This window comes from Balearica regulorum, chromosome 6, assembly GCF_011004875.1.
Source record: "Balearica regulorum gibbericeps isolate bBalReg1 chromosome 6, bBalReg1.pri, whole genome shotgun sequence".
NCBI lineage: Eukaryota > Metazoa > Chordata > Aves > Gruiformes > Gruidae > Balearica > Balearica regulorum.
This window is the reverse complement of record NC_046189.1, coordinates 2,411,955-2,424,471: the sequence shown is the minus strand read 5'-3', so window position 1 is coordinate 2,424,471 and position 12,517 is coordinate 2,411,955. Positions and strand designations below refer to the sequence as shown.

The 12,517-nt window shown below is 43.0% G+C and overlaps 1 protein-coding gene across 1 annotated transcript in view; it reads left to right on the top strand.

Moving 5' to 3' along the window:
• The window catches only part of TRPM8 (transient receptor potential cation channel subfamily M member 8), a 147,875-nt gene that overhangs the window by 94,285 nt on the left and 41,073 nt on the right, over positions 1 to 12,517 (top strand). Inside the window, exons 5-6 of the mRNA XM_075755901.1 lie at positions 8,027 to 8,131; positions 9,662 to 9,735. Of these exons, the coding sequence (XP_075612016.1) occupies positions 8,027 to 8,131; positions 9,662 to 9,735 (179 nt within the window). The remainder of the gene's footprint in view (positions 1 to 8,026; positions 8,132 to 9,661; positions 9,736 to 12,517) is intronic.

The window sequence follows — 12,517 nt, the reverse complement described above, 5'->3', positions numbered from 1 at the left end:
ACTAGGGAAGCATGGTGATTAGCACTCCGTAAGAATTTCACCATTTTGCCCATTTGATCCATTGTGCTGCAAAAACTCATCTGTATTTTTGCTTGGGCTCCTCTCTGAGTTTCAGGTGGGAACAGATAACACAAACAACCTTGTTTCTGAAAAAGGATTTCGTGGCCAGTACTGGTGATTTTAATGCTCTCAGCCCATGACAGTCTCCTTAGCGTTAAAAATTTCACTTGGTGTGGTAAAGTGAGACTAACTCAGTTAAAAAACAAACCAAACAAAACCACACACAAAACAAACTTTACAAGAGGATTAATATGTTGATTAACTTCACAGGTGCTCTGTCAATTCTGCCTTCACCAATAAAAAGCCTCTTTTAAGCTCTTATAGGTCCTGGGATAGCAAGTGATTTACTGCCAACCACTGAAATGAATCCTGTAGTACCTGGCTTTCTACACAGCAGAGGCTGCAGAGCTCTCAAATCCCTGTAGCTCTTCAGGCACCATTTGCCTTAAATCTGCTCTCTTACTTTATACTTTCTTTTGTTTCAAAGGATCGTGAGGTTTATTTGCATGCAGAAGCATCTTTCTTCCTTACTGTCTCTGCTCTCAGTACTATGGAAAATGTTTTCATATCTATGTGAATTTTCATTTCTTAGTAATACAAGAGCTTGCTGTGTTTTGATTCCTGCATAGATAACAACGCTGGTGGTCTGAATGCTGATCCTGAGGATGAGGGCTCGCTCTTCTTTCATGATAGAAACGTAGTTCTTCAGCCAGGATCTGTAGTAACGCCTTTTTCTGTTGTTTGCAAATATTCACCTCTAGTCTAAAACTGGAGTTTTATACTTCCTATGAATTAGGAAAGACAGCAAACTCTGTGCAGTTTGGCAAATTCTCACTGAAATCTTTGTGGTGGAGACAGACCTGATTTTGCTGGAATACAGTAAATATTAGTGTATTTGCTATCACTTGGTATAATTACTTATAGGTTTGGAATACTTGCGTGTGTATTCTCAGACCAAGAATGCAGGAATGCTGGGAAGTGTGAATTATTGCCAGTGGAGGAGTTCTTGTCTTTGGAAAAGTAACGATCACTTTTGCCCAGATAGCCTAAAAACTTCCTGACACATGCAGAGAGCATCTCTGACTTATGCTTGTGGTGCCCAATTTCTTACTTGAGGTCTGGAGGGGATTTGCTACACTTGAGAGAACAGTAAAGTGGCCTCAAAAATCCATCTGCTCTCCAGGTTTGCTATGGAAATAGGACCAAGCAGAAGGGTTCGTTCCCCAACTCTGCAGCTACTTTTTTCAAGGGATGATTGAGCTCCCCGTCTATGTATTCGGTAGTTTCTCTTCTTGAGAGTTATCAGCCAGACTAGTTTCACAGGGCAGTGACCAAGGGATTTACTGCAAGTATAAACCACAATGAAGACCCACGTTCAGTCCTTCAGTAATGTTGATGCATGGCCATATTGCTGCTGTTTGCACCTGAAAACTCTGTCCTTGTGAAATCTGATGACAGAACGTGGACAGAAGCGATTTAGCTCCCTCACAGGATTAGCTGCAAGTCTTTGTTATGTTTCTTAGGAGCAGTGGATCACTGAGGAGCAGTGGAGCGGTTGTGTCTTTGGGCTGAACACACATAGGGTAGAGGTGGGCAGGATGGTGGTCCCTCCTGACTGAAAGGTCCCTGGCATATACTGCTCTAGGAAAAGTTTCTCTCAGGGATGGTGAACCTGCAATCCCACGTTGTTGGGTCTGGGTTGAGTGAGGATAAGAAATAAAACTTTTTGCGTTGGTTTGGCAGTACACAGCAACTAAAACGCAAACTGCAATAGCCTCCAACGGTTTAAACTCTTAAGCACTTTTTACTCTCAGCTTCAGGTAGGTTTCTGACACGGCAGGGGAAGCGGAGAGACGTGTGTGAAATCACGGGCATTATGGCTTTAGTTAAGACTTAGTTTTGTGTGGTTATCATGTTGTGATCCTAGTAACATTTAATGTCTAAGCTTCTTCAGTCTATTGCTACTTATTTCATAGTTGAACCAACTGGATAACTAAGCCAAAAGGAAAGACGATGGAGCAATGAAGTGCATGTTCGTAAGTCATTAATTGCTGTGGGCAGTGTGTATTGTAGGGCAGTCAGCCATTAGATGCTTGGTGTGAAGTTAAGCCCCTAAGTGAAAACTCCTGCCAATGCAGATGCGTATATGCCAAGGTAACATGAGATTTAAGGTAAATAAAGCTATCTCCATCACAGAAGGAAAGATTGCTCTGAGACCAGGCTGCCCGCTGGAAAAATCCAGCTCTGCTCCCTCTTCTGCCAGTGCCTCTTGGCAGAAGGACTTGGCCAGGTTGGTTCGCCTCTGTGCTGCGGGTCCTTGCAGAGTAGCAGTACCTGCCTCACCGTGACTGCAGAGAGAAGTGCATCCGAGACGTCTCCTGCACTTGCAAAAACTACAGAAGTACTTTTCCTGAGCTTTTTTGGTGGTTAGCCAGTTATACGTCCTAGCCTTTTGACTGCGTGCTGGGAAAGGATTCCTATGTGCATCATTCCTTCTAATTGTCTTCCAAGGGGAGAAGAGCCTGGAGCTGGGTGAGCAGAGGGAGCCCAGTGTGTGGCAGCAGGTTCTTTGGTCTGGATGCTCTGGGATCATGCTTCAGAATGTACTTGTAGAGTTTGGAGACACCCCTGATTACCAGGAAATAGCACTGTGATCATTTGGCTATCAACAGAACCTCAAAACACTTCAGCTTGTTTTTTAATGGTTGTGTTTTCAACGGCAGATTTTTAGTTACAACAGATAATTGTTTGTTCTTGGGGCTTTTGAACAGTATGGCCTTTGTTCTTTCCCTCTGCTGCTCTGGGATTGCTTACGGATCCAGAGCTGGATGCATTTTCTCCTTGCGTGCTTATCTGCTGCGGTGGAAAGTAAAATCAGATTGTGGGGCAGTGCTTGAGCTGGTGGGAGGTGGAGACATCTGTCCAAAGTGGGTAATTAGAAGGGTGTAGAAAGTTCTCCAAGCAGCACACCGAATAGCTCTGGTTTCTGCAAGGAGAATGGACTGGGAACAATCTGCGTCCCCAAGGAGTCACTGTGGATATCACAGCAGTAAAATGACTCTTACCAAAGTGAATAGCTTGAAGTTAAAGGCAGAAGGAAAGCAGGTGACTTTATACCAATGAGTGTCAGACAAAAAAATTAAAGAATTGAGAGTAAAATGTTTGTTGGGTCAAAATATTAGTTGTTGTGAAATCGTCTGTTGAACTCACCAGTGTTTCCACAACCTTGTAGTAAACTAGATTAATAGGTGTTGATTTTAGAACTCTTTCATTATCTTTTGATACATTAAAATCTAATTATTCCCACAAGCATTTTTTAATACTTCTGGCTTTTTAATAGTGCTGTTGATTGCATAAATTTAGCTGCAATACTGTTACTGGTTTTACAGTACATTGGCAGCAGCTGGGACAGAAGCATCGCTGTTCTCCTACAGATAACCTGCAACTGTTATTTCCTGAGTCCTGCTGCAATTATGCCTGCCTTCATTATTGGTGAATAATCCTGCTGTTGCTTGCTCCTGTGCACTATCTCTTTCTCCGTGCCTCCCTTAAAAGGAAAGCATGACACAGATCAAAAAGGTGGGGCTTTGCAAGCTGAAGTATATCAAAACCTTCTTCTTCGAGTCATGATTTCAGTAGGATTGCTGGGGCATAGCCTGGAGACTTTGGTAAGTGCTCCACAGTGGTAGGTGATGAGGCATTGGTTTTTCTGTGCTTAAGGGTGTATACTTTTAATAGGCTGAAATTGAGGTAGCTGTGCATCTGAAGTTTGGCAGCATCCTTTTCTTTTTGGAAGCTTTCACATAAAGCCAGTTGCTAGAATTATGTTAATGCAAATAGTGGTTAGATTTATCTGAAACCTTTCTGAGAATGGAAGCTAGTCTTGCTTTTTCAGTTGCAGACAAGTTTTTAAAAGCCTATTCATTAAAGTCTCTTTAGAATTAGTTATTTTTGTCACTTTTTTTTCTTTATTAATCACTTCTAGGCTGAAGCTTTCCTTGGAATATGCTCCTTCAAGTGCTGTGGAAGTCATATTAATAGTCTTATATTTAAAGGGTTATTCCGGTGTTTATCTAATTGTTATTACTCTCAAAATGTGCTAGTTTAAGAAGGTTATGCTTTAATGGACTAGTCTGTGCTTTGAAGATGTCTTCCTATATATTTAATGGGTTGGAAACATGATGGAAAATGAACTGCGTTTGCCTGTTGCGTAGACTGCAGCTGTGTCACATCTTTTAAAGTATGTACGATTGCTGCGTTATTTCTAACACTCGTGGAGTTAATGAGCTTCGCTCACAAATATCAGCTAAACACTGAGGTATCAATGCAGCTCTTCAAAACTTTGATTTATAATTAAGTCCAAGGTTTTCAGGGTTCCTTTGCACTCTCACTAACTCTTTTCAGTTTGTTTGCAGCACGTTTATTCTTATAAATTATTTACAAATGTAGTGAGACAAACTTGAAATCCTTTAGTGTGTTGAATAATTTAATGCCCTTGTTTCCTTTTAATCTTCTCTCTGTACAGTCATGTCCATAGTCGCTTTTCCAGTGTTAACTTATTAAACAAATCAACAAGTAACACTGCCAATAAATGTTGCATACATCCAGATCAAAATGTATTTCTCCCTGTGGAACTTTTATCTTGAATTACAGCTTTAAAAACATCTTTACACCAAACATAAATTGTATGAAATGACAAGAATTGCTTACTGGGTTATTAGGAAATATGTCTCCTGATGCACAGTTGCTAGTCTTAAATGAGTGGGGATGGGGAGATGGTTTTGCTTTATTTTAAACAATCTGGTGTTCTTAAAGACAATACGCTCTCTGTTAACGTTTCACAAGAGCAGGGTGATTGCTTTGTGGCTGTAGTCATCTAGATTCCTCGAGCAGCGTGTCCTTGTAGGAACTGCTAGAGCTTTGATAGTTGCTTCTCTGTTTCCAGTTCATGCCTGGAAACCACCCTTGCGCTAGGTAAAGCGTGCAAAGCTCGTGTGCTGCCTGCGGAGGGAAGGAGGAATCCTAAAACGTTCAGGGTGCTGAGTGAAACCTGTCCTAACCCCAACGCCAAGGTCAGCTGTCGTCTTGTAGCTTGTCCTGTTGGAAATGCAACATGAGAGCTACCAGTCTTTTGTTGGAGAACTCCTTGTTTACCAGGTCCTTTCTTTTCTGCTCTGAAGTAGGGGTTGTGCAGGGAAGGGGGCCATTACCTGCAGGACCTTGAGCTTGTTCGGTGTTCGGAGGGTTTGTGAAAAGCCAGGCAGGCGTATGGACCAACAACAGATGGTCCCATACTTAGAGGAGGTAAAGCCAGGCTCTATTTGACCAGATGTTGGAGTCAGACTATAAAGCCAGAGCTACTGTGTTTGGTCTTGCATCTGTTGGTGCATGAGTGACGCTAGCTAAGTCCCTCACTGATTCACAGGTGGTTCCTTGGACCTCGCTTCATGGATGCCCAGCACAGGGCTCCACTGGCCCTTAAATGGCAGCTAAAACGGTTATTTGACTGCTTTTGGCAAGCTTCTAGTGCTTCATACTCCTTTAATGGAGCTCTCGACTATGTTAATCAGGTGCTCCTTCAACAGCCCGTCTTCCCGTTCAGCCAGCCCGGATAGGAGGTCACTAGTGCGGGCACACACATGACACCCTCGGGGTTCACAAACACAGCACCTTTGCCGATCCCTCGAGCACTGGCACGGCCTCTGTCTGCCCAGCATTGCTGCCTGGATCATTAAGAAATAATTTATGAAGAAGACAGGAGAGACTGCAGTGATCAGGCACAGGGTTTAGCCAGACAAGTGCACCAACCGGCCCCAAAGGGCCCCTTGTATAACCCTTTCTGCCTCTTCCTCCTTTGTTCCTCCCCATCTGCCTTCTCCTCCTCTCCACCCCTCTCCAACATCCCTGAACCTCAGGTTTGCATCCTTATCAGCTGCAAAGTCCCACTTTGTGTGAAGTTTCTTGCTAACCCATCAACTGCTGTGACTCACAAGGTGTTATTTCTTGGTTTTGTCCCCGTGATGTTTGCTTGCCAGGTTGGATCCTCTGTATATTTTGTTTGGCTTCCCCCTTTCCCTTAGTATCCCATTTCCCAAGTCCACCCCATCAGATAACCTTGCTGGAATAAACATTCCCACATTCCAAGTATTCTTATCAATTAGCATGGTTGAGGAGGTTTGTGTCTTGGCACCCCCTCCCTTACTGCCTGTCTGTCAGGTTTTCCTCTCTATTTGTTCTCGTTTATGGCTTCCTCCTTTTCTTATCCTTTCTTGCATGGCAAAGGCCCTTGAGCAGGTAACTTTAAAGGAACACGTTGCTCTCTCCTTCCACGGACCCTTGCAGTTCCTGGGCAAATAAAGCCACGCAGAGGAGATGAAGAACTTCAAAGCAGGAATGTGTTCTATTTTCTTCTGCGGTTTCTACTTGAGAAAAACCCGTGCCTGAATTGAGCGCAGGGACATTTTTAGGCATTCTACTTTCATACAACACTAAATCGGTGCAGAATGAATGAGACTTAAACAACTTCAGAAGCCAGGGACAATTGCATTGCGCCAATTACTCAGGTCGCGATGTAATTAAATGCGCTTTCCAGCCTTTTTCCTTGTGTTTAAATCACTCCTATTATGTGCAGAAGGTGGGAAGGAGGCAGAGGGCTTTGTCCACACTCTTCCATCACCTAACGCTGATAGTGATTGAGATCCAAGGCTTGCCAAAGAATTTGGGGGGAGGTAGCTGTGGGCTTCTACCATGCACAGCAAACAATGCTGAGTCAATCATGCTACCCCTTAAAAAGAAATGTTTTTCAAAGAATTTTTACAATAATGTGAAGTATAAATATACGTGTGTTTGGAAACTTGCCTTTTCTTTCCTGCTTTGGGAGCAGCTTCCTGTTGCCTGTGCCATTCCTACTTTGTTGAGCGCACCAAGAAAATTGTTTCACACTTGTGGGTTTTTGCATCTCAGAAATGATAGATTTACACAGGGATGCTTCATCAGAGCTGGAGAACACGTGCTTCTGTGGGAGGGATGCTTTTTGCCATGCAGCGGCAGCATCGCCTGAGAGGCAAGCCCAGTGTGCACAGTGAGAGGAAAAGGCAGGAGAGGAAACTGTTGGAAGGAGAAGTAGAATTTGAGCTCACCATGTTAGCTGGCTGCCAGTCTTCCTTTCAGGAAAAGGCTTTTTCCAATAATTATTTGGCAAAGTAACATAAAGGGAATTGAAGTATTTGTTGTTAGCATAAATAAAATTTTGGTTTGTGCCTTAGTGCAAATGAAGTGATGCTCCCTCAAAGGCAGTGAGGTCAATACAGGCATCTGCTCTAGAGGGCAACTGAAGTGTGTTTGCTTCCAAGGGTGCCTTGTTAACTTTGGGATCCCACAAACTTTAAATCCAGTTACTCTTCAGATTGCGCATGTTGACTAACCTTGTCGCAGAAGTGGACACAGACCTGAGGGATCCGTGTTCAGGTGCTGCATCTACTTTCAGCTTCTGGCACACTGCCAGGCCAACTGCTTTGTACACTGCAGTTCATTTTCTCTGGGATTGAAATGTTTCTTCTTAATATCCCCTTTAATTTGTAAATACACTGGATTAGGGACTGCTCATTGAATAGCATGAGTTCCTCAGCACGCCTATCAGAGATGGGAAGGGAAAGAGTTAAGATGTGGCAGTGAGTTGAATGGGATGGCATATATGGTGTGTTCCTTTCTCAAAGCACGTTGATTTGGAGTTCTTTTTGGAGTGGGGAAAGAAAGTGGAAAGTCTCTTTGTGGTATGAAATAAGAGAAAAAAATTTTCTCTGATAGTTTCACATTTTAGGAATCAATACACTTCCTAATTATTTTTTGCTGGATTCGAATAACCTCTCACTTGCCTTCCTAGGGCATAACGTGTCCTTGCTGGTTTTAACCTAGTGAAAGAAATGACCATTGCTCCTTCATCTCCCCCTCCGCCATGCTCTTTCAGGTTTCTATGGGCACCATGCGACACCGAAGAAATGGCAATTTTGAGAGTTCCAGACTCCTCTATTCCAGCATGTCTCGCAGCATAGATGTGTCCTGCAGTGACGCTGTGAGTATCTGGTACATCCTCGGGTGTTGTCTTGAGAGGGGGCCACAGTGGTCAGGAACTGGGTCGCATCAGGAGAAGGATGATGGATTTGTCCGTTTTCCCTTTAGGGGAAGTTTTCCTACCCCGTGACCCCTCAAGCAGTAGCGGTGCTTTGTTGACATGGTGAAAGTCTAAGGATGCATTGCTTTCCTTTCCGTCCCTATAACTCTTTACTTGTACGTTCTTAATCCCTTCTGGGTTTAAATCCTTTTTCACATTTCAGTTAGAGACAAATCATTTGTGTCTCCAAAGAGGAATCCCAACCTCTTCAGCAACTGCTGGCAAAGGCAGACAACATCTAATTAAGTTAAACATCCCTTGAAAAGCCTCAATCATTTGCTGATCACAGTGATTGTCTGGCAGATTTCTTGCTTCTGATGGGCTTGCAAGAGGCCTAATGACTAGCTCTTAGGGCTTTAGCAAGTGGTTCCCCCTCCCTTTATTTTTTTGGGGTCTTATATCATTGTGGTTTTTACTGGCTAATTATATTCTCTTCCATTTTTCTTTGTTTTGGATATTATAGTCCTTTTCAAAGAATGCTTTTCTACTTGGAATAATCTCCTCTAACTGCTGTTTAACTACAAGTGTTCTGTCAAAATGGTGAACTAAACTGTATAGCTGTATGTCTTCCCTTTTAATCCCAAGCTAAAACTTGCAAATCCAACCCTTTATCAGCAAGCAAGAAGCCTTATTTCTGTTTTCCTAGTTTACAGAGGCAGATTAGGAGTGAATTTGCATCTCCCAAGTTTGCAAGCTTCCCCTGCGCTTGCAGACTTTCAAGGTTAATGTTGGAGTTAATGGTTAAACAAGCTGGGGAGACTTTGCATTCCACTGCGCTCACACGAAGCATGACTTTAGTTGGTCAGGTCTCCTGCTGGGGTCTTTTTGTGTTGAATTAAAATAGTCCCTACCCAAGAGGACTTTAATGTCCGTGGGTTTTTTTTTTTCTTGGGAAGAAACAATTGTTTGCCTTAGTCTTTTAAGCAGTATCTAGACCAGAGTTCAGCACTGTTTGAAAAATTTCATCAGTGCTGCAAGTTATTTGGAAACATAGCAACGCACGCAAATAGAAATGCTCTGTAGCCTACAGCAAACCGTATTGTGCCACTGGATTCATGTGAGACCTTTTCTATGTGGGCCTTTTGGATTAAAAGCTGAAAGCAACTCTTAGGATATCGAATCTGGTTTGCTGTTCAAGATTTCTTTTTGGAGGGGGAAGCCGTAACTTTTGCCTCTTTGGTATATATTGTGCTTGATAGATATGAAAAAATTGATTATCATATGGTTTTTGGAATGCCTGTTTATGATTTTCAGTAGTTTTTTGTGTCTGGTCAATTCCCATCAGTGCTTTCTAGTTGCCTCTCACCATCGACTTTGAGAAAGGAGACTTATGAATTTGCAGCAGTTTGTGTTTAAACTGACTATGCTGTTACTGAGGCTTCTTCTGGTTTATGAATTATTGGAATTATTTTTTTTTTAATCATTTTCAAGGATTTGGTCAACTTCATCCAAGAAAACTTTAAGAAGAGAGAATGTGTCTTTTTCACAAAAGACACCAAGGCAACGTAAGCAGACATTTTTCTCTTGTTTTATGGGGAGGGGGAACAGGGGTATTTCTGCCTGCAAAGCCAGAATGGGCAGGGGCTGGGCAGGGAGCAAACTTGTTGGTTTCTTTTGTTAAGGGTCTGAATCTAACAGTGCAACCTCACCTCAGTCTCGCTTGTACAACTCCTTTCGTTGTTGCTGCTTGTTTGCATTTCCCCAGGGTATTCTGCAGCTGTGCTTTCAAAAAAGTGGGAAGTTTGATGGTCAGTCTGGCACCTGGAGTGCTTCTCCCAGCTCTAGACTGGTGGTCTCTGAACTGTTTTGATTGCATGCCCCATCAATAAAAAAAAATTTGAGCATACCCGCCAATATATGTTTATTTACCAACTATATGCATCCTCTACTGTACTGGTATTACATACGTTGTAAAACAAACACAAAAATAGCAATTGAAAAAAGATGAGATAAACATGAAATAAACTTAAAATAAAAAATAGTGTTTATTTAATGCGCCCCCTGCTTTGGAGACCACTGCTCTAGACCATCAGGAGTTCATGTAAAAACTGTAAATACATCAGTTTGAGTTACTCTACAACAAACTTGGTGCAAAATGAGGGGCCCACCCTTCGTGCTAACTCCATCAGCATGCCTTCCTGCAGCTCTCTTAAAGGGCTTTAATATCAAATTCCTGATTTGAAGTATAATTGTGGCAACATATAAGTGCTTTTAGGGATGCAGTACCAGCACTGGTATTGCTGCATAACAATGTATGCATGTATCAGATCTCTGCATAATTTAAATTTTCCTTTTAAACCCAAATCATAAATTCCATGCAGCAGCCTTTACAGCAGAGATACAGCCGCTAGGTTTTGCTCAGGCTGATGTTCTCTTAAGATAGGATGTTGTACTTGCTCTGTATTCAGGCGTAAGTACTTATGCAATGGAAGTTTGAGGATTGTAACGTTGCTTTTGGTGGGTTTTTTTTTTTGTAATCTCAGGAGAAAAGTGATCAAATTAATGTAGCTGCAGAAGTCCTAATATAGAGCTCTGAGGGCTCTCAGTAACTCCGTTCTCCTCTGAAGCTGGGAGGAAAAATGCCTTGGAGGGAGGGAAATTAGTCTCATTTCAGAAAGTCTTACTTAGGGTCCTCTTCTGCCATCTAAAATGGGCTGTCTGGCAAAGGACCAACAAAGGATGGAGAGCTGGTTCTTATCAGCTGGTTCTCTTCCTACAAGTCTACTGGGAAAGGATTGCAAGTCATACTTTATCACTTGCTGGGGGTTTTTGTCTGTTTTTAAGGTAAGCTGGTTTTATTTGCAAGCTACAGCAGAGCAGAAGAAACGATACAGGCTTTCTCTCCCTCAGAGAGGCATGCTGTGACTTACCTTTACAGCAATCTTCACAGGAGGGCACTACTCAATCTCATGTTTGCAGTCTGCAAGCTGACTATAACGGTCACTGTAAGCACACAAATTAATGTCCTCATCTTAATCCTTTTGGGCTGATGCATTTTTACTTGTTCCCCTCTGTATCTTGCCAAATTGCACAATGCTGTTAAAAGCATTGTTCCTCTTGCTTTGTCTCCCCATCTACTTGTTATTGTGCTGTTAGCAAGATTAACGTTGTGCAAGTGTCTACCCAATGGTGCTTGTTAACTTCAGAGTGTAGGGGCTTCACTTGTTCCCTCCTATTGCTGTTGACATTGCTTATTGTATTTATTGTACATTAATTATTGTACATATAGGCTGTACAGAAGATTTCATGGTCTGGGCTGCAGCTTTTCCAGGAAAAGACTTCTCCTAGCTTTCCCAACTAGCCATGCACAACCACAGGGCAGATTTCTCAGCGCTGGTGAGGAGGGTATTGGTAGTGACTGCACGCCATGCCGTGCAGTGGATGGGGTGGTGCGGGGGGGAAGTGTGCTAGGAGCACAACAGACTGCCTGCGAAATCTGCTCGGACACCAGATGTCTGTTCCCTTTGATGTGAATATGTCCTGGGCATGCTTAGGTGCCAGTCAGGCCCTGGGTTTGCATGGAAAATGATTCCACTTAGTAATTAATCATCTTGGTGAACTCTTTGTATCTGGTCAAGAGCACAAAAAGGGAAAGAAACCATTTGTACGCATCAGGTTAGCAGCGGATGAGGTCACTTCTGGTGGTGTCTGATGCCAAGGTCTGGTTCTTTTTCTTCATTTCTTTGTGCAGTCGTAGGGTTTCACATGAAGCTGCTGGTGACCTAACTTGGTTTGTAATCATAGAATGGTTTGGGTCAGAAGGGACCTTAAAGATGATCTAGTGATAATGAAAGAGGTCACACAGGTAAGGCCCATGCAGAAGCGTCAGCTCCTCTCTCAACACAGTCTGGTTCCTGAGATGTACTCCACTCCGCTGCCCAGTGCCAGACAGAAACAGAGTACAGGGAGAGGAAGCATGGATTAGGAGCTGGTCTCAGCTACAAATTGGTTCCTCTTAGCTGTTGTCAGGTATTAGCTCAATTGTCAGGTAACAAGTCCCCGTAGAGTCCTGTGCACAACTGGTTCCATAGCTTCACCCGCTGCTGCTGGGCTTGTTGAGTTGTGTTTGGACAACCCTGCTCCCAGGCTTTGCGCTGGATGTGACTGCTGCTGCAGGCACCCCGGGTTCTGCTGGCCTTGGGTTTGCTCAGAGGAACTCTTCTTGGGAATGTCCTGACCAAGCAGAAGTTTTGAAGGTGTTGTCAGTTGTGAAAAATTTCTGTCTCGTGTTAATAAATATATCGGAGCTCACTTCTCAGTGCTCAGAGTAATAACTCTGGGGTTTCC